The sequence below is a fragment of the Callorhinus ursinus genome, unplaced genomic scaffold (genome assembly GCF_003265705.2).
Source record: "Callorhinus ursinus isolate GAN/ISIS: 27379988/994484 unplaced genomic scaffold, GSC_fseal_2.0 scaffold24, whole genome shotgun sequence".
NCBI lineage: Eukaryota > Metazoa > Chordata > Mammalia > Carnivora > Otariidae > Callorhinus > Callorhinus ursinus.
In genome coordinates this window covers 8,297,459-8,319,964 of record NW_027397086.1, presented here as the reverse complement: position 1 = coordinate 8,319,964, position 22,506 = coordinate 8,297,459, and the positions used below count along the sequence as shown (strand labels likewise).

The following is a 22,506-nucleotide window of genomic DNA, read 5'->3' as shown; positions in this document are numbered from 1 at the left end:
TTACAGATTATATCTTTTATACACTCTGTGCCCAATAACATAGATTAATATTCTAATGCACTTTTCTCTTAAATCATATAGGAAATAAAAAGTGGAGTTACAAACTGGAATTATAATAATACTTACTTTTAAATTCCCCACATATTTATCTTTACTAGAGATCTTTATTTCTTCATATGGCTTCAAATTACTGTTGAGCATCCTGTCATTTCAACCTGAAGGATTGCCTGTAGCACTCCTGATTGCCAGGTTTAGTGGTAAACTCCTTAGCTTTTTTAAAATCAGAGATTATTTTAATTTCTCCCTCACTTTTGAAGGAGTTTTGCCAGATACAGAATTCTTTGTCAACAGTTTTTTTTTTCCTTCCAGCACACTGATAATATTAACCTACTGCTTTCTGGCCTCCAAGGTTTGAGATGAGAAATTGGCTGATAATCTTATTGAGGATCCCTTGTATGTGAAGAATCACTTCTCTTTTGCTGCTTTCAAGAGTCTCTCTTTGGCTTTCTACAGTTTGAATCTTCTTTTATTTTTTTTTTTTTGAGATTTATTCACTTATCTTAGAGAAAGAGGTGCAGGAAGGGATGGAAAGAGGGAGAGAGAGAATCTCAAGCAGACTATGTGCTGAGCATGGAGCCCTATGCAAGGCTCAATCCCAGGATCCTGAAATCATGACCTGAGCAGAAATCGAGAGTGAGGTACTTAACTGACTGAGCCACCCAGGCACCTCTGATTATTATTCTTTCTCCCCTTTCTCTCTTCTTCTGGAACTCCCACAGTAGTATGTTGTTTCTCTTGATAGTGTCCCACAGATCCCTTAGACTCCATTCACTGTTCACATTTCTTTTTTTCTTTTCTTTCTGTTCCTCAGATGGAGTAGGAAGCACAAGGAATCCATCTCTCTACCTAGACAACAGTTGTACTGGCAGAAACCGTCTGAAGTAACTCTGGAGTCTATTTGAATTCTTGCATCTTCCAGGAGAAAATTTGGTTGGTAAATTGAGGTTAGTTTCAGTCAATGTCAGCCTTTAGCATGATAGCATCTCCCTGCTTCCTACCCTTCAGCCCTGTGGCAGGCAGCCATGTTCACATTCCTGGTGTGGCTTGCTGGAGCTGTGGTGGGAAATAAGAATTTTGTTCACCAAATACCAGAGTTCTGTGTTTTGATTGCTGATTATGCCTTTTGGGTTCTGAGATTCAGGCACAGAGTCACTGCCATTGTTTCAGCCCCCATAGGCTGAGCTGGCTTCTATGGGATTTGAAGGAACAGCTTTTTTGTTTGTTTGTTTTCCCTTTTACCCTATTTGGGAGCCAGAAATTTAAGGATTAGGACATTCAGAAGCAACCACTTACATAGGGAAAATTAGAAAGCCACTGTGTATAACCAGGAAAAGATGCAGGCTTGGAAAAGAACTGAGAAGACCTTAAGCTTTCACCTTAGGCTGATCCTGATCCCTGGCATAGAGATATCCTTCAACAATTAAAAAACAAAACAAAACAAAACAAACACACACAAAAACCAGCAATACCTGGGATAGGGGGAGAATTTGATTTCCACAGTTATCACATTATAAGATTCAAATGTCCATTTTTTAGCAAAGAATCAAAAGGCATACAAATAGGAAAGTATGGCCTGTTCAAAAGAATGAAATAAATCAACAGAAACCTTCCCTGAGAAAGATGAGACATCTGACTTACTAGACTTTAAACCAACCATCTTGAAGTTGCTCACTGAGCTAAAAGAAAACATGGATGAAGTCAGAAAAACTATGAAAAAAAAATAGAAGTAGTATTAAAGATACAGAAATTATGAAAGGAACCAAAATGAAATTCTGAAGTTAAAAAGTACAATAGCAGAAATGAAAAATTCACTAGAGGGATTCAAAATTAGGTTTGAGCAGGCAGAAGAAAATCAGCAAACTTGAAGATATTTCTTTTTCATATGTCTCTTGAACCCTGTTCCCTCCCACCCCATCCCCTTTCTTCTGCCTTAGTTCAAATCTTTCTGATCTTGGTCAGCCTCTAAACTGTTCCATTTACCCCATTTTGCCTTTTCTACTGCTACCAGAATGATCTTTTAGAAAATCCAAATAAAATATTGGCACTGTACTTAAAAACCTCTGAGGGCACCCATGGGTGTATAGATTGAATTTCCTTTTTTTAATTTTAGCATTCATGGATTTTCCCATTCTGGCTCCAACTTACCACATTAATCTATTGAGCCTTGAAATAGAACTTCCAGTTTCCAGGAAATACCAGGTCTAAAGGAACAAATTCAGTAACCGCTTGGGGAAGCAATCATTCAGATCCAGAGAGTGGGAAAGTTTGCACTTCAAGTGGCCTGATTTCTTCAGTAAGCCAGTATCTTAGTATTTTTCTTAAGTGCTAGAGTAAAAAATACTTAAGGGATAGAACAACCAGATGTAATGTGTGGTCCTGGATTGGATACTGATTTAGGAAAACTAGCTTTAAAAAAATATATTTCAATCAACAGAATATTTGATTACAGTAGATAATAGATGAGAGGAAAACTTAATTGAAATATTACTGATTTGGGAAAGCCAACTGTAAAAATACTTTTAGGTTGATGGAAAATTGGATGTGATCTAGGAATTAGATGTGAGGAAAATATACTGAAATGGTAAAGTAGATATTGTTAATTGAATAAAGCAGATTGCTAAACCATGTGATCTCATTTTAAAAAACAATATGTTGGCACACAAAGAAGGATATACATCATGGTATTAACATTGGTGGTGGGAATGTGATGTTTTATTTTTTATTGTAGCTTGTCTCTGTTTTCTGTTCTCCAAGGCACACTGTATTGAATCTGTAATAAAATTTTATTTAAAAAATTTATGTTAAGATTTACATACATATTTGGTGTATACATATGAATCAAAGAATACATGAATGTATAGTCACCAAAATATTAAAAGTGCGTCAGGGTATCAGGGGATTTCATAATATTGCATCTATTATTTGATACTACTACTTTAAAATGGGTGTGTATTATTATATAACTGTATAAGGAGAAAAGGAACAAAGCTATTTTCCTGTGGGAGTGCAGCCAAGTCTATTGTAATAGTAGAAAAGTCACATAAAGGACTGCAACAGAGCACATTTTTGTGTTTTCTCTGGTTGATTTGGATACATTATGCACAGGAAAACATTACATGGCTCATTCACTAGGAAAAGAGCATCGGCTATTTGAATAAAGAAAGGTGAAGAGTAAGGGATAGGCTGTAGAATTATAAATTATCATGACTTATTAGCACCTTTAGTAGCCATTGTTTGTTACCAACCACGTTGTAAATTCATTCAGGACTTTAAATCTCATTGCTTTTGCTCTATATATCACTTTTGAATGATTTAAGATTTTATTTTTAAGTAACCTCTATACCGCAACGTGGGGCTTGAGCTCACAACCCCGAGATCGAGTCGCATACTCCAGGACTGAGCCAGCCAGGTGCCCCACTTTTGAATGATTTTAAAATAAAATCCCAGCCCCATCTTTGGGTCTAACACTCTGAAACAAGCTATTTCTGATCTGTTCTGTGTGTCTCAAGTACCTCAAGGCAGCTGTGTCGCAGCCAATGGTCCTTGGACTTGAGTCAAAAGTGTTCGACTTTTGGATTGAACTGTTACTTAGGTTGGACTCCTTTATAAAATGAGAAAAATCGAACATTCTAACAGGTTTGTGGTAAAGCCAAGGAGATACCCATAAAAAGACCTATCATAATGCACGCCTTCGATAAAGGCCAGGTGAGTTGAGTAACGCTGGTAAGGGCTGCTTTTGAAATAGTACTTGAACGTGAAAGGTGAGATTTCTTGCTGTAGCACCAGTGGTCTTTGCATGTGTACCTCCTTTTAGGCGTAACAGGTGCTGGTTAGCCTGATTCCGCTGCCATCCTGCTTCCAGTCCCTGAGGCAGTCCAGAGCCAGTGCAGGTCCAAGTCTAAACACAGAGCACGGCGCTACTCCACCTTCAAGAGTGCAGACTCGGCGCAGGCGCCGACTCCCGTGGCCGGGTAAAAGCCCAGGTGGAGCTTCGAGGAAAGGAAGTACGCCCTCGCCGCCTGTTGTTGGGCCAATGGGGCTGCTCGGCTTAGCAGCAGGCCTATAAAAATAGGGTGGGAGGCGGGGCGGAGGGCGGAAGAAGCTACTCTCACGTGAGTAGGGGGCGGGGAGGGCGGGGGCAGGGCGGCTGGGGAGGCCCAGGCGTTGGAGCCTCCCGGACGGCGAACGGCGGGCGGCGGAGGAGGAGACGGCGGGTCGGGTAGGGCCGCGTTTCCCCTCCTCCTCCTCCCACCCTCCTATCCATCAAGGCCCGGGGGATCCTGTGACAGCCCTTGCTCGGGGCCAGGCTGTGTTTTTATCCCGCGGGGCTGGGCCGGCCAGACTGCGCTCACCTCCCTCGACGAGCCGGGTTCTGAGGGGAGCCGTGATTGGGGGGAGGGGGAGCTGTGGCGGAGGGGAGAGGGCGCATGCGCAGGCGGGAACGCGCTCTCAGCCCCTGCCCAAACCGGTTCCCCCTGTCTGGGTGGGTGTCTGTCTACCGAGTCCTGCGCTTGCGGCAGTCCCTCTGACCCCCAGGCAAAGCCGGATTGTCTCTTGACTTTCATGTTTGGGGCCAGGTCCTATTTGGGAATCTGGCCTCAGTTTCTCCCCATTGCCACCTGGGCCTGTATTTGTGACTTCAGCTGGCTTGGGCCTCAAACTAGCTTCCTGGGCTGCGCCAAATTTGAAAGACTTGCTTTCTTTTAGTGCTGGCCTGCCAGCTTGTAGTGATCTTTCTGTCTCATTTTCCCCACCTGCAGTTAGTGTCTCGCTCTCCCCATGTCTTTTAAGTCTCTGCTCCCAATACCTCATTGCTGTGTCTTGAGTCTCAGCAACCTTCAGGGTTGGTGTTGAGCCAGAGGATAATCCCAGACTTGCAATAGTTCGCTGTCCATTGCCTAGTACTCCTTTGGTCCCTACTGTTTCTAATGACTGTTAGCATCTGCACCTGTTTTTACAGGCGTCTCCGTATTTAAGCTTTCTCGGGGATTACTTTATCATGGAAGCAAATGTCCTAGAAGACCGTGTTAAGTGATCATGCTACTAGTGCTTCGTTAGTTTAAAATCGTGTTCCAACTTGAATTTGAAATCTTTTGGCTTTTGTGGTTTTTATTAGTTGGGGGGGAAACTGTCAGGGGCAGGTTTTCACCATTTGATATTTTTTCATCCATATAAACACCTGTGTTCACGTACATGTGACTGGAATAGTGTAGTAAGTGTGTTTCCAGCTGCTTTGTTTATTTAAAAAGAAAACAATGGAGGGTGAATTGCACTGTGTTTATCACATTAAACTGATGTTAGAAAAGTTGAAAAAAAGCTTAAATGCCAAGGAAGTACACATTTAACTTTTTTTAAACGAAGGACCTGTTGGCCTCAATTCAACATGTATAGGGTGCTATTTTATATATATTGAAGGTTTTTAAGTAGAGTTTACTTACAGAAACTGAAAATGAATATGGGAGAGCGTTATGTTCTTTATAGACCTCACATTGCATTATATTTGCATCCATGATTGATTTGTATTTACTAGTAACATTTAAAATTCACATGTAGCTTGAATACATATTAACTCAAATTACTAATTAAAATTGAACTGCTATGTTGTAGTGCACTTCTTTTCATTGTTTCAATCTTATAACTCAGTTTACAGTGATTAACTTATGTCATTGGTGTTAAGGTATATGTTTGGATAGTTAATCTACCAACTATGCATTTTGGTCTTATTAGCATAGTATTTTATTAGCAGTTTACACATGCTTAATTTGGGTTAAATGGTAATTTAGTGGGACACTATAAAAGTGAAGACACCTGTTTCCTACCTTTTACATTACATATTGAAAGAAGTGTATTGTGCACATTATCTACATGAAGAGACATGAGTTTCCCCAAATATATCTCAACTTTACAGCCCAGATTCTTTAGAAGTCATTTTCCTTTTTTGCATACATTTCCAGCTAAACTTTACAGCCCACATTCTTTTTAAGAAGTCATTGTTATTGAGCACGTTTCCAGCTAATGTGTAACCTACTTTGAAGGTCTCATCATTTCACAGTAATTGTTTTAACAAGTGATCATTGAGTACAGGCTTCAGAAAATAATTAGTTTAAATCAGTGCTACTGTTGAGTGTCTACAGACAGTGGTGTGCTGAGGTTCTGACATAGGCTACCCATAATATCTTTGTAGTTTTCAGTATACTCAGGTATGATTAGATTTCTCAAGCATGTGGAATAAGTGAACTCATAAATAATCTTTCATGGAGTTAGAACTCAAATATCGAAGAAGTGCTGATTTAACCAACATACATAAAGAAGGGTTTGGCTGACATTTGGGTGCTTTGTATGCAACTGCCTGGTTCTATTGGTTTTTCCATAGTTAGATCCCAAAGAAAATCCAAGGCCAAGGACTCAAAGTCAGTGGGTATCAACTTAAAAGCTGTTTCTATTTTACATAATTTGATTACCTGGTCCATCCCCCACGCCCCCCACCTCCTGTTCTGTGTTTCTGAGAGATCTTGATTCTTTAGAAAACAACACTGGATATACATTTAAACTTATAACCACTCTTGTTGACGCTAACAGCCTTGTTTCTCTTCCTATACAAAAAGTGAACAAATATGGCAGTCTGCAAGTAACGACGAACACTAATTTAGCCTGGAAGTTTCCCTCTTTTCAAAGCAACCAGTATCTCTGAGGTAGATCAGAGAGACTCTTTTGAAGATTGTTCTTTCCAGCATAGTAGAGTTTTATCAGGCCTGACTTTCCCCCCAAATTCCTTTTTTTGTGGATCACTAAATAGTAAAACTAAAGCTCTTATTTTTAAGTTTATACCTGATATTAAATAGTATATATGACCATGCCTCTAAAGCAGGAGGTGTATCTTCTTAATTGTATGGCTGTGCTGCCAGATTGGGAGGTCCACATCTCTCATAGAGTTCATGCATGGTTGTTACATATCTCCAATTAAGGTTGCATCAGCTTTTTATGTTATAAATCACCACTCCTCGGAATCCATTAATCTTTGTGGGAATACAGTTTTCTCCGTGCTAAAATCTGTTATTTCTTTAGGTACATTAGCAAACTAGTGCCTGTGATAACTTTAACAAAATGTTATTAACTGTAAAGCTTAACAATTTGACTATTTAAAAAATTTATTTTATATATGTAAAATTCATATATAATATAAAAATTTTTTATATAATATGTATACAAAATATATTACATAAAAGTATAAATATATAAAATTATTTTATATTTCATATGTAATATTTATATTATACAAAATTATAAATATACATTATTTTATATATGATATATAAAATTTATTATATGTTCCCTTATTTATATATTTTGGTAATTAAAACCAACAACCTGTGGTTATAATCTTGTTTTCCTTTTTTTGAAGATGCCCCTTGTATCAGAAAAAGGAATTGATCTGCAGAATCTTTCTTTGGGAGCATATCTTAAATATCATCATGGGTATTAAGAGACAGCATGCAAGGCTAAACTGGATTAAATGGGCATTTGTATAATACTGGGGAGAGCCATGAGTTAATCATTTTAATATTTTTATTGTAGAGGTAATAAACTCTTTTACACCCTTGAAGTATGCTGATAAACGGATTCTGGCAATGTAAGAGTAGGAACATGTCATGTAAATCTCTTCTGTAACACACGATTTTCTATGAATAGACCTCTGATACATCTATAGAAGAGAAATGGTTATATCCTTATCATAGTTACCTGTTGAATTCTCTGTGAATTGAAGAAAAATCTGAAATCTCTCTAACCTCAAAAGCTAATATTTCTTTTTCTTTTTTTTTTTTGAAGATTTTATTTGACAGAGAGAGATGTCGAACGCAAAAACAGCAAGTAGGGGGAGTGGGGGAGGGAGAATCAGGCTTCCCGTGGAGCAGGGAGCCCGATGTGGGGCTGAATCCCAGGACCCTGGGATCATGACCTGAGCCAAAGGCAGACGCTTAAATGACTGAGCCACCCAGGCGCCCCTAAAAAGCTAATATTTCTTTACAAAATTATTCCCTAAGCAGGAACAAATCTCCTTAATTTTTTGCTTTTGGTTGTGAGAAACAATCTTTTCAGAGGTTTAAAAACATCTGTGGAACTTAGTATTTTTGCTTTTTTTAATATTCTCACACAGTGCCTATTCCAAGATGTGTAAGAAATGTTTATTGTTTGCCCATCCCCTATTCAACACACTTGTCCCATGTCCCACCACTCTTGTGTAATTCTGACCACCTTATATCAGAAGGTGCAGAAAACAGGTGTGGATCTGCCAAACATTTGTGGTTTGCCTACACACTTTTCCCTGAAAATAAAAAAGAGGTTATAGAAAAGGGGGTGCCTGGGTGACTCAGTTCGTTGGGCATTTGCCTTCAACTCTGGTCCTGATCTCAGGGTCCTGGGATCCAGTCCCAAGTCAGGCTTCCTGCTCAGCGGGGAGCCTGCTTCTCTCTCTGCCCTGCCCTTCCCCACCACTTGTGTTCTCTCTTTCAAATAAAATCTTTAAAAAAAAGGGGGGGGGAGGGTTATACAAAAGAGAAGCCATATTTGCTGTATTCATCTTAGGCTTTGGTCATCTATCAGATAATTTGCTTGTTTGGCATTAAATTCACATATTTTAAGGAGAAATGAATAATGTAAACATTTCATACTGAAGTATAGACAGCTTGATATTCTAAGTGGAATAGATTCATTTTCTTCACTATGGATGAGAAGGAACTATATTGACTAATTTCCTAAAATGAGGGAGAGTCTTTGGACAATCCTGTGTTGCTTAAAAATATTCATATTTTTAGGGGTGCCTTGGTGGCTCAGACGATTGGGCATCTGCCTTTGGCTTGGGGTGTGATCGGGATCGAGCCCCATGTCAGGCTCCCTGCTTGGGCTTCCTGCTCAGCGGGAGCCTGCTTCTCCCTCTCCTCCCTGCTTATGCACTCTCTCGCTATCTCTGTCACTCTCTCTCAAATAAATTTTAAAAAATATTCATATTTTTAGATTTACAAAACACTAAATCATTATGCTTTAGGAATCTGTTACAGAAAAAGAAAAAACATTTTTTTCAAATCTGTACTAGGGAGGTCAGACATATAATCTGACTTTGTGAATGAGCTAACTTTCATTGTTCCTAGAGGTAGGTTTCTAGTGTAGAAATGGCATCCAAATAATTTAAATATTTAGTTTGGAGATACTGTGTTGAGGTGGCATAAAGTCATCATACCTTGAGTTCTGGAAAAAAATTAGTGTTTCCTGAAATATCCACAAGAACATGGAGAAATCACCTACATGGTTTACTTATTTATTTATTTTTAGCTGTCAACAGTACTGCATTCAAATAATCAGCTCAGAGTTAAATGAACTGTTTTATGTGCATTTCTTCCCCTCTTCTTACCTCTTGTACTCTTCAAGATATAGGGGAGTGAGTGTGAACATTGGAATCAGAAATACATAGATATCCTAAGTCCTGTACTTACTATATGACTGAAGGTAAGCTACTACTCTTTCGAGACTCTGTTTCTTCATTTGCGGAAATGGAACTAATGCTTACATCATGGATTAGAATTGGACAGCACCTCGCATCCCCCCCTTCTGATTCCTCCCAATCACAAAAGAATAGAAAATGTTCGTTCATTTCACATATGAGAAAACTGAAGCTACAACATTGGTTAAGTCACATCCAGAAGGACCAAGGAGTTCATTTTTTTAATATTGTACCAGACTTAACTTTAATAAAGCTTTATTATGACAAAGTGAGAAGTAACTCTGGAAATACTAGTTGTCTTCTTTGGGCCCTTTACTAATTTTGTGAGTTTTACCCTAAAGATCATATAATGTTACAGTCGGGCTTTAAAAACTTGTATTAACCAGGTCACCTGGGTGGCTCAGTCGGTTGGGCATCTTACTCTTGATTTCGACTCAGTCATGATCTCAGGGTTTTGGGATGGAGCCCTACATGCCCCCCCCAATAAATCTTTAAGAAAAAACAATTTGTATTGTCCAATGAATGGATGAACAAAATTTAGTACATATATTCCATAGAATATTACTGGGTCTTAAAGAGGAAATTCAGACACATGCTATAACACAGGTGAACTTTGAAGACATTATACCAAATGAAATAAGCCAGCCACAAAAGGACAAATATTGTGTGATTCCCCTACTTTTATGAAGTACCTGGAATAGTCAAATTCATAGAGAAAGTATTAATAGTGTGTTGGTTGCCTGGAGGAATTGGAGTTAGTGTTTAATGGATACGAAATTTCAGTTGGGGAAGATGAGTTCTAGAGGTCGATAGTGGTGATAGTTGCACAGTAGTGTGAATGTACTCAATGCCACAAAACTGTACACTTAAAATTGGCTAAAATAGTAATGTATATTTAACCACAATTTAACAAGATTAAAACTTTAAAATCTTTTTTAAAAATTAAAGTAAATCCTTCTATCTTACAAATTTTTATATTCGTATAAGTTATCCTTTTTAGTTTATCTGGAATTGAACTAAAAGAATCACTTTATAGTTGAAGTAAATTGTCACAGGCATTGCAGGTTAAAATTTGCCTGATGATGACTTTTAGAGAAGCTGGTTTTTCTTGCTTTTAAGTGCTGTAGGCCCAAGACGATTGTTTTGTTTTCTTTTGTTTCTGGTTTTTTAAGCGAAGCTGAAATTATTCAGAAGGCTTAAATTAATATGGTTCTCTTAGCTCACTAGAATAATTCAAAGAAACAGCCTCCAAATTCAGTGTTAGACTTCAACAAAGACACATCTATTGTTTAGCAATTAGTAGTGGTGGAAAGGAATTTATTTTTATAAAGAAGGGATGATTTTCCATTGAGTTTTGTTAGATTTGTTCCACCCTTCCCAGGGCTAGGCTGTGAGAAATTCATGTGAAAACCAGTGCAGGGAAACAAACATCTGAGCCAAGGAAAAAAGAAAAAGCTGAGATTAATATAGTGTTATTAAAAAAAAAAAACTTCTTTGTACACTGTTTAATTTTAAAGGGTTACAAACCGAGAGGAATTGGCCTGTTACAGCATCTTTGAGACTTGATTCTCTTCCTTCCTGTTTTGTCTTTTTCTGAATAGAGTGTAATCTTGTCTGTGTTTTAGACGGATACAACTGGTATCTAACAAAAAGTGGATTAGAATGGGGAGAGAATGGAGATAAGGACACCAAGGAGAAGCATTCCAGAAAAGGACAGAGGCACCTACAGTTTTATCTGTGAACTTAAGCTATTGAACCGGTCTAAGCCTCAGTTTGTTTGTCATATGAAGTCAATATCTATCTGTCAAAGTTTGTGTGAATATTAGAAATAATGCATATAAAGCTTTTTAGTACCATGTTGGCCCATATAATTGGCAGTAGGAACTAATAATTATTATCTCTTTATATTTAGCAAGATGACTTAAGTATCCCCCTTAAGATTCCCTAAAGTTGTACTCATTTGCTCACTGGTTGAGCAACAAAAATGATGGGTATTAGGAAGGAAGTGGTAAGAGAGTGTTTTGGTCCAAAGGGAATCCAAGGTATATTTTCTGACTCGATGCTAACTAGTTTTGAGCTTGATAGTTGTGAACTTAATGAAGAGTCAGGGAGGCACACTCAAAGGTAGTTCTTTTTGAGTCTCTTTATTCTAGTTGCCATCCATATTCATATCCCCAAGTCACATGCATGTAGTATAGCCGATTTGTCATTTGTCCTCCTACCAGTTAAACACTGTTTAAAGAGTATTATTCAACCAAAATTATTTAGTGCTGCTAGTAAACAAGGATATAAAGATAATATGAATAAAATCCAAGATCCCAGTCCACAAATAGTTCGCAGGAACTATCAGTGCTTGTTGTTTTCCCAGCATTTACTATAGTGATTTGTACTTAGTAATTGTTTCTGGAATGAATGATCAACCAATACAGTGGAGCAGGGAAGAGGTATGATATTTTACTGTGTGATAAATGCTATAATTTTGTGATAGAATTAAAAAGCAAACAAAAGCCTTAGGAGCCCTAGAGAGAAATAATGAATATTGCAGAAGGGAAAGGGGGAGTTTGGAGATTTGATTGTACCATAAGATTGCTGGTGAGGGAGAAGGACTATGTGGGGAAATGAAGACATATTCCTGGATTAGCAAAGAATGTGAGCAAAGGCTTGAAAGCATAAAAATGCATGACATTTTTGGTGCATTTCTGGTATGGTTTGATAGAAGGAGATTAGACTAGAATGATAGATTGTCTCCATATTTTGAAGAGTAATGATACAGAGAGTTTGAATTTTATTCTATTTTCAGTCAGGAGCAGTCAAAGGTTTTGAGGAAGGGGTGGGATATATGATCACATCTAAATTTTAGATATTAGCCGCAGGACTTTGATAATGACTAGAGAGGGTCTAGAAAAGGAGACTTATGTTTTAGCTAAGTTGAAAGAGAATGAAGTACTCACAAGTCTGTGACATGAAGGATGGCAAAGAAGGAATAAGATTGGGGTATGTTTTGGAACTAAAATCCGTTAGTGTTCCAGGGAGAAAGAGAAAATGAGTCAAGGACTTTTTTGACGTCTCTGTCTTGGATCAGTGGTTGTTAACCAGGATAGGGAACCTATGAGGAAGAAGGAATATGCTTGTGTGACTGACAAGAGGTTTACATGGAATTGATTTTGAGATGGTCATGAACACATGTAGCAGAGCTATCCTGTGTATACATCCTTTGCATACCTCTGTTATACCAAGCACTATATTATAATTACCTGTTCATCTGTCCCATTTTCTGTACCACTGTAAGCCTATCCTAGGTAAAAGACTACCTATTGCTCCTCACCGTAACATTATACAGAGTGCCTGGCACATTTCAGACACTTAATACTAAATAGAAAGGAAAACACAGGGGTGCCTGGGTGGTTCAGTCGATTGAGTGTTCCGCTCTTGATTTCAGCTCAGGTCATGATCTCAGGATTGTGAGATCAAGCCCCGCGTTGGGCTTCATGCTGGGCATGGAGCCTGCTTGAGATTCTCTCCTCCCTCTACCTGCCCCTCCCCTCACCCACCTCCCTGTCTTAAAAAAAAAAAGAAAAACGTAACAAAAATACCCATATGGATTTAGAGAGGAGAGATAGAGCTATGAGTATCATCAGCATACCAAAAGAAAAAAAAAAGTCATAAGTGTGTGAGCTAATAAGAGCCAGGGAAAAGTGGAAAAAGAAGAGGAACAGGGTAGAACTTAAAGAATGGGCAGAAGAGGGGTGCCTGGGTGGCTCAGTTGGTTAAGCATCTGCCTTCAGCTCAGGTCATGATCCCAGGGCCCTGGGATTGAGTCCTGTATCAGGCTCCCTACTCCGAAGGGAGCCTGCTTCTCTTTCTGCCTTTCTGTCTCTCATGAATAAATAAAATCTTTAAAAAAAAAATGGGCAGAAGAAAGGGAAACTTAAGTGACAGCTAAGAAAAGGTAGTCAGAGGTAGAAAGTGGAAGCAAGAAAAAAGTTTTAGAATAAAGAAATGGTCAGCATTTTCATTTATTTCGGTGGTAGAAGATGATGAAAACTGAAGAAAAATTCTTTGGGTTTTGAAAGTTTGTACTGACCTTGACTGATTTATTTCCTTTTAAAAATGATGCTCAGAGGGTAAACAAAATACCGAGGGCCACAGATGAGGCGTTTTTTTTTTTTTTAAGATTTTATTTATTAGTGTGCAAGAGAGAGAAGGAGCAGGTGGAGGGGCAGAGGGAGAGGGAGAAGCCGACTCCCCACTGAGCAGGGAGCCCAACATGGGGCTTGATCCTAGGACTCCGAGATCATGACCTGAGCCAAAGGCAAACGCTCAACCGACTAAGCCGTCCAGGCACCCCCACAGATGAGGTTTTAATTAAGTTTTTAAAAGAGGAGGTTCAGTAAGGGTTGGTGAGAGAGAGAGGAGCCAGATTTTTGAGAGGGACTGCTCTTTGGAGTGTCCTATTGAAAGTGGTAGAGGTGGAGGCAGTTAATACTACTTTAGGAAGAAAGAGTTTCGGGAAATAAAAATGAATTAGAGCCCTAGAATAGTGGCTGGGAACTAGCACATTTTGTCTCAAGCATGTCAAGTTCAATTACAAGTATCACTCATACCTCTTTTATCAAGTTAGGTAGGTCAGTTATTGGGAGGTGATTTTTGCCTCTACTGATTGTACATCAGCAAATTCATGCCACTGCAAGTTAACTGTTTATGTTACTCTGAATGTTAGTAACTAGAAACATACAAATATCTGATAGTACTCTGTACAAAAAACGAGTTCAAGTTTTTTAAAAGTAAACACTGATTATCCAAGAGCCCACTGCTGTTGAAGGACTATCAAAAGAGCCTTTATCATGGGCAGTTCTTTTTTTTTTTTTTTTAAAGATTTTATTTGAGAAAGAACAAGCAGTGGGGAGGGGCCGGGGGTGGGGAGAAAGAAAAAAAAAAAAAAGCAGACTCCCTGCTGAGCAGGAAGCCAGATATGAGGCTTAATCCCAGGACCCTGAGATCATGATGTGAGCCGAAGGCAGATGTTTAACCTACTGAGCCACCCAGGCGCCCCAGTTCTTTTCCATTTTACTCTCCATTAGCTGGGTCTCTGAAGTGTTTAAGAAAGAGGAGATTGAGAATGGAAATTAATCTTTTGGCAAGACTGAGGTGCATTATTTGCCATGATCTTTGCAGAAGTACATAGTTAAGCATAAATTTGTCACTTAGGGAACAAAACAGTAAATTTAGGCAAAAACTTTGTAAACAGTTTAAACATCATGAGACTAATTTTATTTTATTTTTTTAATTTTTAAAATATTGAGAGAGAGCACGAGCTGGGGGAACAGCAGGCAGAGGGAGAGGGAGAGAGTGAATCCCAAGCTGACTCAACAACACTGAGCATGGAGCCCAACACGGGGCTTGATCCCACAACCCTGAGATCATGACCTGAGCCAAAATCAAGAGTTGGATTTTCAGCTGACTGAGCCACTCAGGCACCTGTTTTTATTTTTTATTTATTATTTTTTTAAAGATTTGTCAGCACTCAAGCAGGGAGCGCAGCAGGCGGAGGGAGAAGCAGGCTCCCCGCTGAGCAGGGAGCCCGATGTGGGACTCAGTACCAGGACCCTGAGATCATGTTCTGAGCTGAAGGCAGACACTTAACCGACTGAACCACCCAGGTGTCCCCAGGCACCCCTTTAAAAAAATTTTTTTTATTAAATCTCTGTGCCTAACATGGGGCTCAAACTCACAACCCTGAGATTGAGTTACATGTCTACCGACCATGTCTACTGACTGAGCCAGCTAGGCTCCCCCATGAGACAATCTTCAATCAGAAAACCTCTAGGGATCTTTTATATCTCAATAAGGATAAAAGTAATGAAGTTATGAAAAATATAACAATTGAACTTTTGGGTTTGATGCAGGAGGCTGCATAATTAAACAAAAGTGACTTAGTGACTTATTAAAGGAGATAGAGAAGGAAACATCCTTGAACTTGACTCACCAACCTGGCCCTGTTGGTAACTAGACATGCTAGGGTCTAGGTTGTCACTTGTATAAAAGAAGGAAGTAATTGGTGCCTACCAATACCAGAGTGCATATATGTATATTATCTTATTAAAATGGGATAAACATCCTTACTCTGTCTACCTTATAGAATTGTTAGGATGATAAAATGAGATAAAGAATGTGTATGTTTTAGTAATCTGTAAAGTATTACACAAAGATAAAACATTTTTTTATTCAGAGTATTCCTTCACATTTATTTAGATATAAAGAAATTAGAATATGGAAAATAGGAAAGCTATATATTTTTGTCCTAGTATTGTGTTTCCTAAACTGAATTACCTAAATCAGTTGATACTTGTTAATTTTTATTATTTTTATTTTTTAAAGATTTTATTGAACTTTTTGAGACAGCACGAGAGGGGAGAGGGGCAAAGAGAGAAGGAGAAGCAGACTCCTTGCTGAGCAGGGAGCCTGACAACAGGGCTCAGTCCCAGGACCCTGAAATCATGACCTGAGCTGAAGGCATATGCTTAACTGACTGAGCCACCCAGGTGCCCTGATAGTTGTTAATTCTTTTAAAATTGGAAGTTAGCTTAAAAAGATATAACTATTGGGTGCTTACAATGTTTTATGATTGTTATTAAATGAGATGTACATGTGTTACTTAGTAATTTTAATAATAGTTTTGTGAGGTAGATAGTACATCATTTTCACTTATGGAAACTAAGGCTTATTATGACAAAGCTCACATTAGGTAGTGCAACCAGTATTCTAACTTGGGTTTTTCCTCTTAATTGTGTGCTTTACCATTACAAATATGACTTCTGTTCTTACTGTCAGTAAAAGATCTTTTCATTGGGTGGCTCTTGCTCTTTTCCATCTTTATTTGCCATTTATCCTAATTTTTTTTAGCAAGTATTTGAGCACCTGCTATGTGCCAGGCATTGTTCCAGGTGATAAGGTACAGCAGTTAATGAAACACACAAATTTCTGCCCTGGTGGAACTTAGATTCTAGCTTACGTGATATTTAAAACAAATGATTAAAACGTAGTGTGTCAAATGGTGATGGATATTATGGGGAAAAGTGGGAAGAGAGATGGTAGTGCAGGATATTTGGGGGAAGAAGCTTGTTCTCTATTATCCGTGAGGTTTAGATCTAGAATTGCAGTCTGAAGGATGAAGGATTACAGTAGGAGGCTTCTTGTAGTAAATGATATAAGTAGGGATTAAAAACAAAACAATTACCCCTTATGGTCTCAAGAGAGAGATTATGAATACAATTTTGCCAGGAGTACACCAGGTTCTGGGACACCTCTTTATTGTGGAGGCCAGAGAAGGGGAATCTTGTATGACTTTTCCTGTACTGCTTCATGTTTTGATAAACCTCATTCCCACTGAGTGATTCAGTTTTTTACAGGTGCCAAAACAAATAGTAAAGTATTTTATAAAGTGTGTTTTCCTGTCTTCTCCTCAAAGGAAACAGGTTGAACTTTGAGTCGGACAAGTCTTCTCAGTTTCATAGTGTTTAAATACCAAAGTATATTATTTTTTGAGTCCAGAGTATCATAGAAAGCAGTGTCTCAGATCATAGCTTTAGAGAACTTTCCGAGGCACTTTGCTATCTTATTAATCACAATTTAAAAGAATGGAAATCTAATTAAGCATGAAAAACTTTGCCTAAAATACTAGTTCTCCAAAACCTTGCCTAAAGTACTAGCACATTCTACAACAGATAAAGATTCCTTTACCCAATACTGAGGGTTTTGGGACAAGTCCATATTTGTGGCGTTGGAAAGGTATCATAATCTGACGGAAAGAGCATAGCTTCTGAAATACGAGATAACGGGCCCGGTTTTTGCTTTTGCCTCTAACCAGTTACATTACAGCCATTGCCTCGAACAAGTTACACCATCTGTCTAGGTCTCAATTTCCTTATCTGTGTAATAAATAATATGAAGAGTAAATTAAGAGGCAGTTGCCATCAAATTGTAATACATCACAATAGTACTATAAAAATGTAAGATGCTATAGGAGCAGAAATAAGGCAAGCAGTTTATTTGGTTCTGGGATGAAGATTGGCAAGCTACTAGGAAAAGGGGAGTCAGATCATGAATGATGAGTTGGAGTTAATGGAGTACAAAACCAAGAAAACCACTTTAGAAGGAGGATCCAATGAGGGCAAATACGTGGATGTATTAAAGTGTATATCTTTAGTAAGGACATTACCTCTTCTAATATATTTCTCTTTTTTTATTGATGTAAAATTGTCATACAATATCCTAGTTTCAGGTGAATATATTCCTTAACTCTCCATGTCTAAATCCCTCTCCCAACATGTTCCCATAGTTTTCTTTACCCTAAATCTGTACCTATTAATCTGTTCAATGTGCCTCTGTTCTCTGCTACAGTATACATTCCTTTGGGGCAAGAATCTTAATTTCTCTTGCTTACCATGTATTATCCTTTATACACTAGACACTTTGTGAGTATTCATTGAATGGATGAAGCAAAACTACATTAAAAAAAGTTTTCAAAAAGTACATTTTGAAGTGCCTTTGAATGCTACACTGTACATTTAAATTTAGTCCTATGAAATGTAAAGCTGTGATAGCCATGTAAGCAAGGAAATTAGTTTAAATAGAAAGAAGTAAGTAGCATTAGTAAGGGTTCCATCCTTAGTTATGCCTAGGTAAATTACCTTCTTTTGGGGTTGCCATTTTCTTATCTGTTTAACAGTTTCTTTTGAACTGTAATGCTGAAGGATTGTGTAATTCCTGCTGTCAGGTGTTTATCTAGTTGTGAGCCTTTGAAGGGAAAATAGTGCTTGGCACATGGTGGATGCTCGATAAATATATGTTCAATTGAAAACACAAAGCATAAATCAGGACTTGTTAATTGGAGAGATTAAATAGACTCTTCAGCACCTTTACCTCTTTGAGGTACAAGATGAGCATAGAGCTAGAACTACTACTGTTTATTGGTTAAAGCTTTCTGAGTATATTGTATTGTTCTCTTGCTGTTTTGGCAACCAAATGGGAACATTGCCATAAAGTATTCAGAACCAGGTTTTTAAATGGTAGATGAGTTTAAGTTTTATTCCGGGAGTCAATAAATATTTGAGTGGCTTTTCATAAGTGACGTATTTTTATACTTCTTGCTGGGAATTTTTGGCATGAAACTTACTGGTAATGTTCATGTTGAGTTGAACTCTTGAGAAACTGTGGGATGGGAAGATTGAGTTTTTAACGGATTTCTGATTTCTTGCTATGTAAGGTATTTCCCAGCTCTAGAATTTCTGCTTGCTCTGCCTTGAATTTATTTCTCTTGAGTGTGACTATAAAATTTTATTTCTTAAAAGCATCTTGTTAATATTTTAAATTTAAATATCAGTAACATTAGAAAAACCTTATTGTCTTGTGTGCTTTCAATTTCATTTATGTGTACAGCTTTACAAATTAAAGGGTAGAAAACAGAAGTTTAGTACTTAATAGTTTTTGAAGTCCAAGAATAGAGTTGTAACATATGCCAAAGAAATCACTGTAGGTAGGCAGTTATTCTCAAGGGAATCTGTTTTATTGTTTCGTTTTGTTTTTTTAATCTGAAATATCCTGGCCCTGAATAGCATCAGATTCCTTCATTATCTGGAGTAAAAAGCCTAAGTTGTATGTAGTGGAAGTCTTGGGAAAAGATTTTGAAAGTTTTTTTTAAGTTTTTCCATATGTATTTTGTAAGAATTAGAGCATAACTGAATATCTGGCAGACATTCTATATGAGTATCTTTATGGTTTTTGTTTTTCAGGCATTTTTAAAATATTTAATCATTCATGAGTTGAGCTTCATTCTTGAGTCATGGATGACAAGGCTTCTGTTGGAAAAATCAGTGTCTCCTCAGACTCAGTATCTACTCTTAATAGTGAAGATTTTGTCTTGGTTTCCAGGCAAGGAGATGAGACACCATCTACAAATAATGGAAGTGATGACGAGAAAACAGGACTCAAGGTAAAACTCCATAACCTAAGATTCTTTTGCTTAGCCTTGCTAAGCGCATTGCAAAACTTGGCCTATAATAGGAAGGTATATGGAGTGAAACTGAAAAAATGGAAGTAATATCCTAACTTTTTTAATGCTAAAGACTTTTATTTATAATTAGTGACAGTGACAAATTTGTATTTGATTAAGGATTTCCAATTTGATTAGCTTCTAAATCTTCTAATACCCCAATTGTCAAAACTAGTGGTCGTAGTATATTTATCATTTTAGTATTGTTTTTATTTTCCCTTTAAATTAGAGCTGATTATTTCTTTTGGGTCTGGTGTATGTAGTGTAAAGGCAAGGGCAGGTCAGCAGTGCTATTTATAAAAATAAGTTTTAGGATTACTGAAACTGAATATTAAATACTTGGATATTGGCCACTTTGTTTATATTCTCTAAGCCAAATGAACAACTATTTTTCCCATACTCTTAATCATTCTCTTTATGGATATAAATAAAAATATTCTCTGTTAATGTCATTTAAGATGTAAATAGCTTTAAAAATATTTCAGTTCTTGTTTATGTTTATTCATTCAACAAGTATTTATTGAGTATTGACTGTGTGCCAAGTACTAAATACTGGGGATACAGTGGTGAATAAGATTGCAGAGCCCCCTACTCTCTTAGAGTTGTTATTTCAATGGGGGAAACAGACTTTAAGCATGTAAGAAAATGAATAGGTTAAGTAAATTTAGGTGCTGTAAAGAAAATCACAGTGGGATACATGGATAAAGAATGGAGGGCAGGTACTATTTTTGAAAATATCTTGAAATGACATTTGTGCAGAGACCTGAATGAAATGGGGAAGGAGGCCATGGAGAAATCTAGGAAGACAGCTTTTTAAAGGGAATCGAAGATAGACCCTGAAGAGGACCACCCTTGTTAGGACAGAAATTAGAGCAGAGTAAATAAAGTACATAAAAAGTGGTAAAGAATGATAGCTAGTGGTTGGCAGAGGCTGCATCGTGTAGAACTTTCTAGAGCTTAGGAGAAACTTGGACTGTGTTATAAATGTGAAGGAAATTTTTGGAGAGTTTTCAATGGGGACATGATCTGATTTACATTTTAAAAAGCTCAGTGGCTGAAAGAGACTTCCAGCATGGCAGCATAAGGAGCTCTGTGGACCTACTCCTTAGCAAAATTGGTGACAATTATTAAAAAACAAAAACAACGATTTACAGTCTTTGGAAATGTTCTGAAGGATATATAGCAAGTAAAGAAACATTTATTCAAGGAAATTTACTAAAATTTGGTAAAGAATATGTGGTATTTGCACCAAGACCCATTGCTTCCCGGACCTATCCCAGCTGAGCAAGATGGTAACTCCATATCAGTGCAATCAAGAAGACAGAATTTCTTACCCCCCCACCCCCACTTGGAGGACCATCTTCCAGGAAATAGGGCAATTGCATTTCTCATCCTGTCTCCAGCTACGTTTTGCTAGCCAAGTGTGACTCAGAGATGGGGGCTCCCTTTTTTTGCCCTGTCCCCATTCTTGGGATGGAGGCTCTACTTTGGGCACAGTGCTGCTTAGAATACTGAGAGTCCAATTGCCCTAGCCTCTAAAGTAGTGGTTCCACACCACTACAGACAAACCAGGAAGACCTGAGACTACTACATCACCACTAAGTACTCAGCTTCTAAAGATGGGATGTCACTCAAAGTAAAGCATGCTATTGTCCATCTCCCAACGTCACAGCGATGGCTCACAGATTTTCCCTGTAGTGAGAAGGGGGTCATAAAACAGCTCCTAATCCCTTCCCAGAGAAGCTGACGCTATTTACAGCAGAATGTAGAGAAGTTCAAGCCTAAGGGTACTCTCAGAAACAGTAGAGCTTGTGGTGAAAGGTAATTCGAGAGGAGATTGGTAGATTGATTGAACATACAGATTTAAGTATAGGCTTACTAGGAGACTGACTCTTAGTGTCAGAACAAATCTCAAACATGGACCTCTGAAACTCTCCCTTCAAAGTAATGTCAATTTGGTTAGTTTATTCTGTAGAGTAGTTTATACCCACGTTCATTGGTGAAAACTATAAGGCAATTGGCCATATTTAGTGGAGTTTAACATCTAGGTGTGGTCAGAGAAAGGGACCAAGCACTCTTCCAAAATTGCTGTCATCTCAGGATGACTGTAGGCAAAGCCAAATCTCCTCAGGGGAGCAAGTCAGAGGCTTAACGCTATGGAAATTAGGGGCATAGAATTTAAGAAAATAAGATATCTAGCTACTAAATGAACAAGCAAGCATAAAAAATAACAAGTCCCAGAGTGGGGAGACCAGTACTGTGAATTAGAACAACATATTATCTAAAATATCAAGTTTCCAACACAAAATTGTGAAACATGCAAAGAAACACGAGAAAATAACCCATATGTCATTTAAAAAAAAAAAAGCAGGCAGCAGATACTGGTTATGAGAGTGACATGTTGGATTTAATACATAGATTCTTCAAAGTAGCCATTAAGTTCAGTGAACTAAAAGAAATCATGCTTAAAAAAATAAAGTATGATGACAAAGTCATATCAAATAGAGAGTATCATTAAGAAGATAGAAATTATAAAAAAAGGAAACAAATGAAAATTTCAAAGTAGAAAAACACAGTAGCTGAAACATAAAATTCACTAGAGGGGCTCAACAGTAAATTTCAACTGGCAAAGGAAAGAATTAATGAGAGGTGTTTTCAGAAGTTTCAGGATGAAGTTTACTATCCAACCCTCAAAGAACAGTGATTTAGACAATCACTCATGGACGAGAGTGCCTTTGTGGGAGTCCAGGGGTCCATCAGAGAGGTTTCAGCATACTTGGAGGAAAAACCATCCAAGATTGGATCCATTGAAGACAATAAATGGAGCTGTTTTACTTTACCTGTGTCACCTTTCCCCCAAGACAGCACAACTCAATGCCAATAGAGACTTTCTCTGCCC

General features: G+C 37.9%; 1 protein-coding gene across 6 annotated transcripts in view; it reads left to right on the top strand.

The window, feature by feature from the left end:
* The window catches only part of RABGAP1 (RAB GTPase activating protein 1), a 156,967-nt gene that overhangs the window by 3,899 nt on the left and 130,562 nt on the right, over positions 1–22,506 (top strand). For 2 of the 6 annotated variants that reach the window (XR_012382200.1, XM_025888529.2), the window contains exons 1-2: positions 4,191–4,279; positions 19,348–19,547. Coding sequence is in view for 2 of the 6 variants with exons in the window: in XM_025888529.2 (XP_025744314.1) it covers positions 19,398–19,547 (150 nt within the window). In the remaining 4 variants the exon portion in view is untranslated. Of the gene's footprint in view, positions 1–871; positions 1,005–4,190; positions 4,280–19,347; positions 19,548–22,506 lie in introns of those variants that run through there. The other 4 variants (XM_073905768.1, XM_073905769.1, XM_025888531.2 and 1 more) reach the window with 4 other exon arrangements.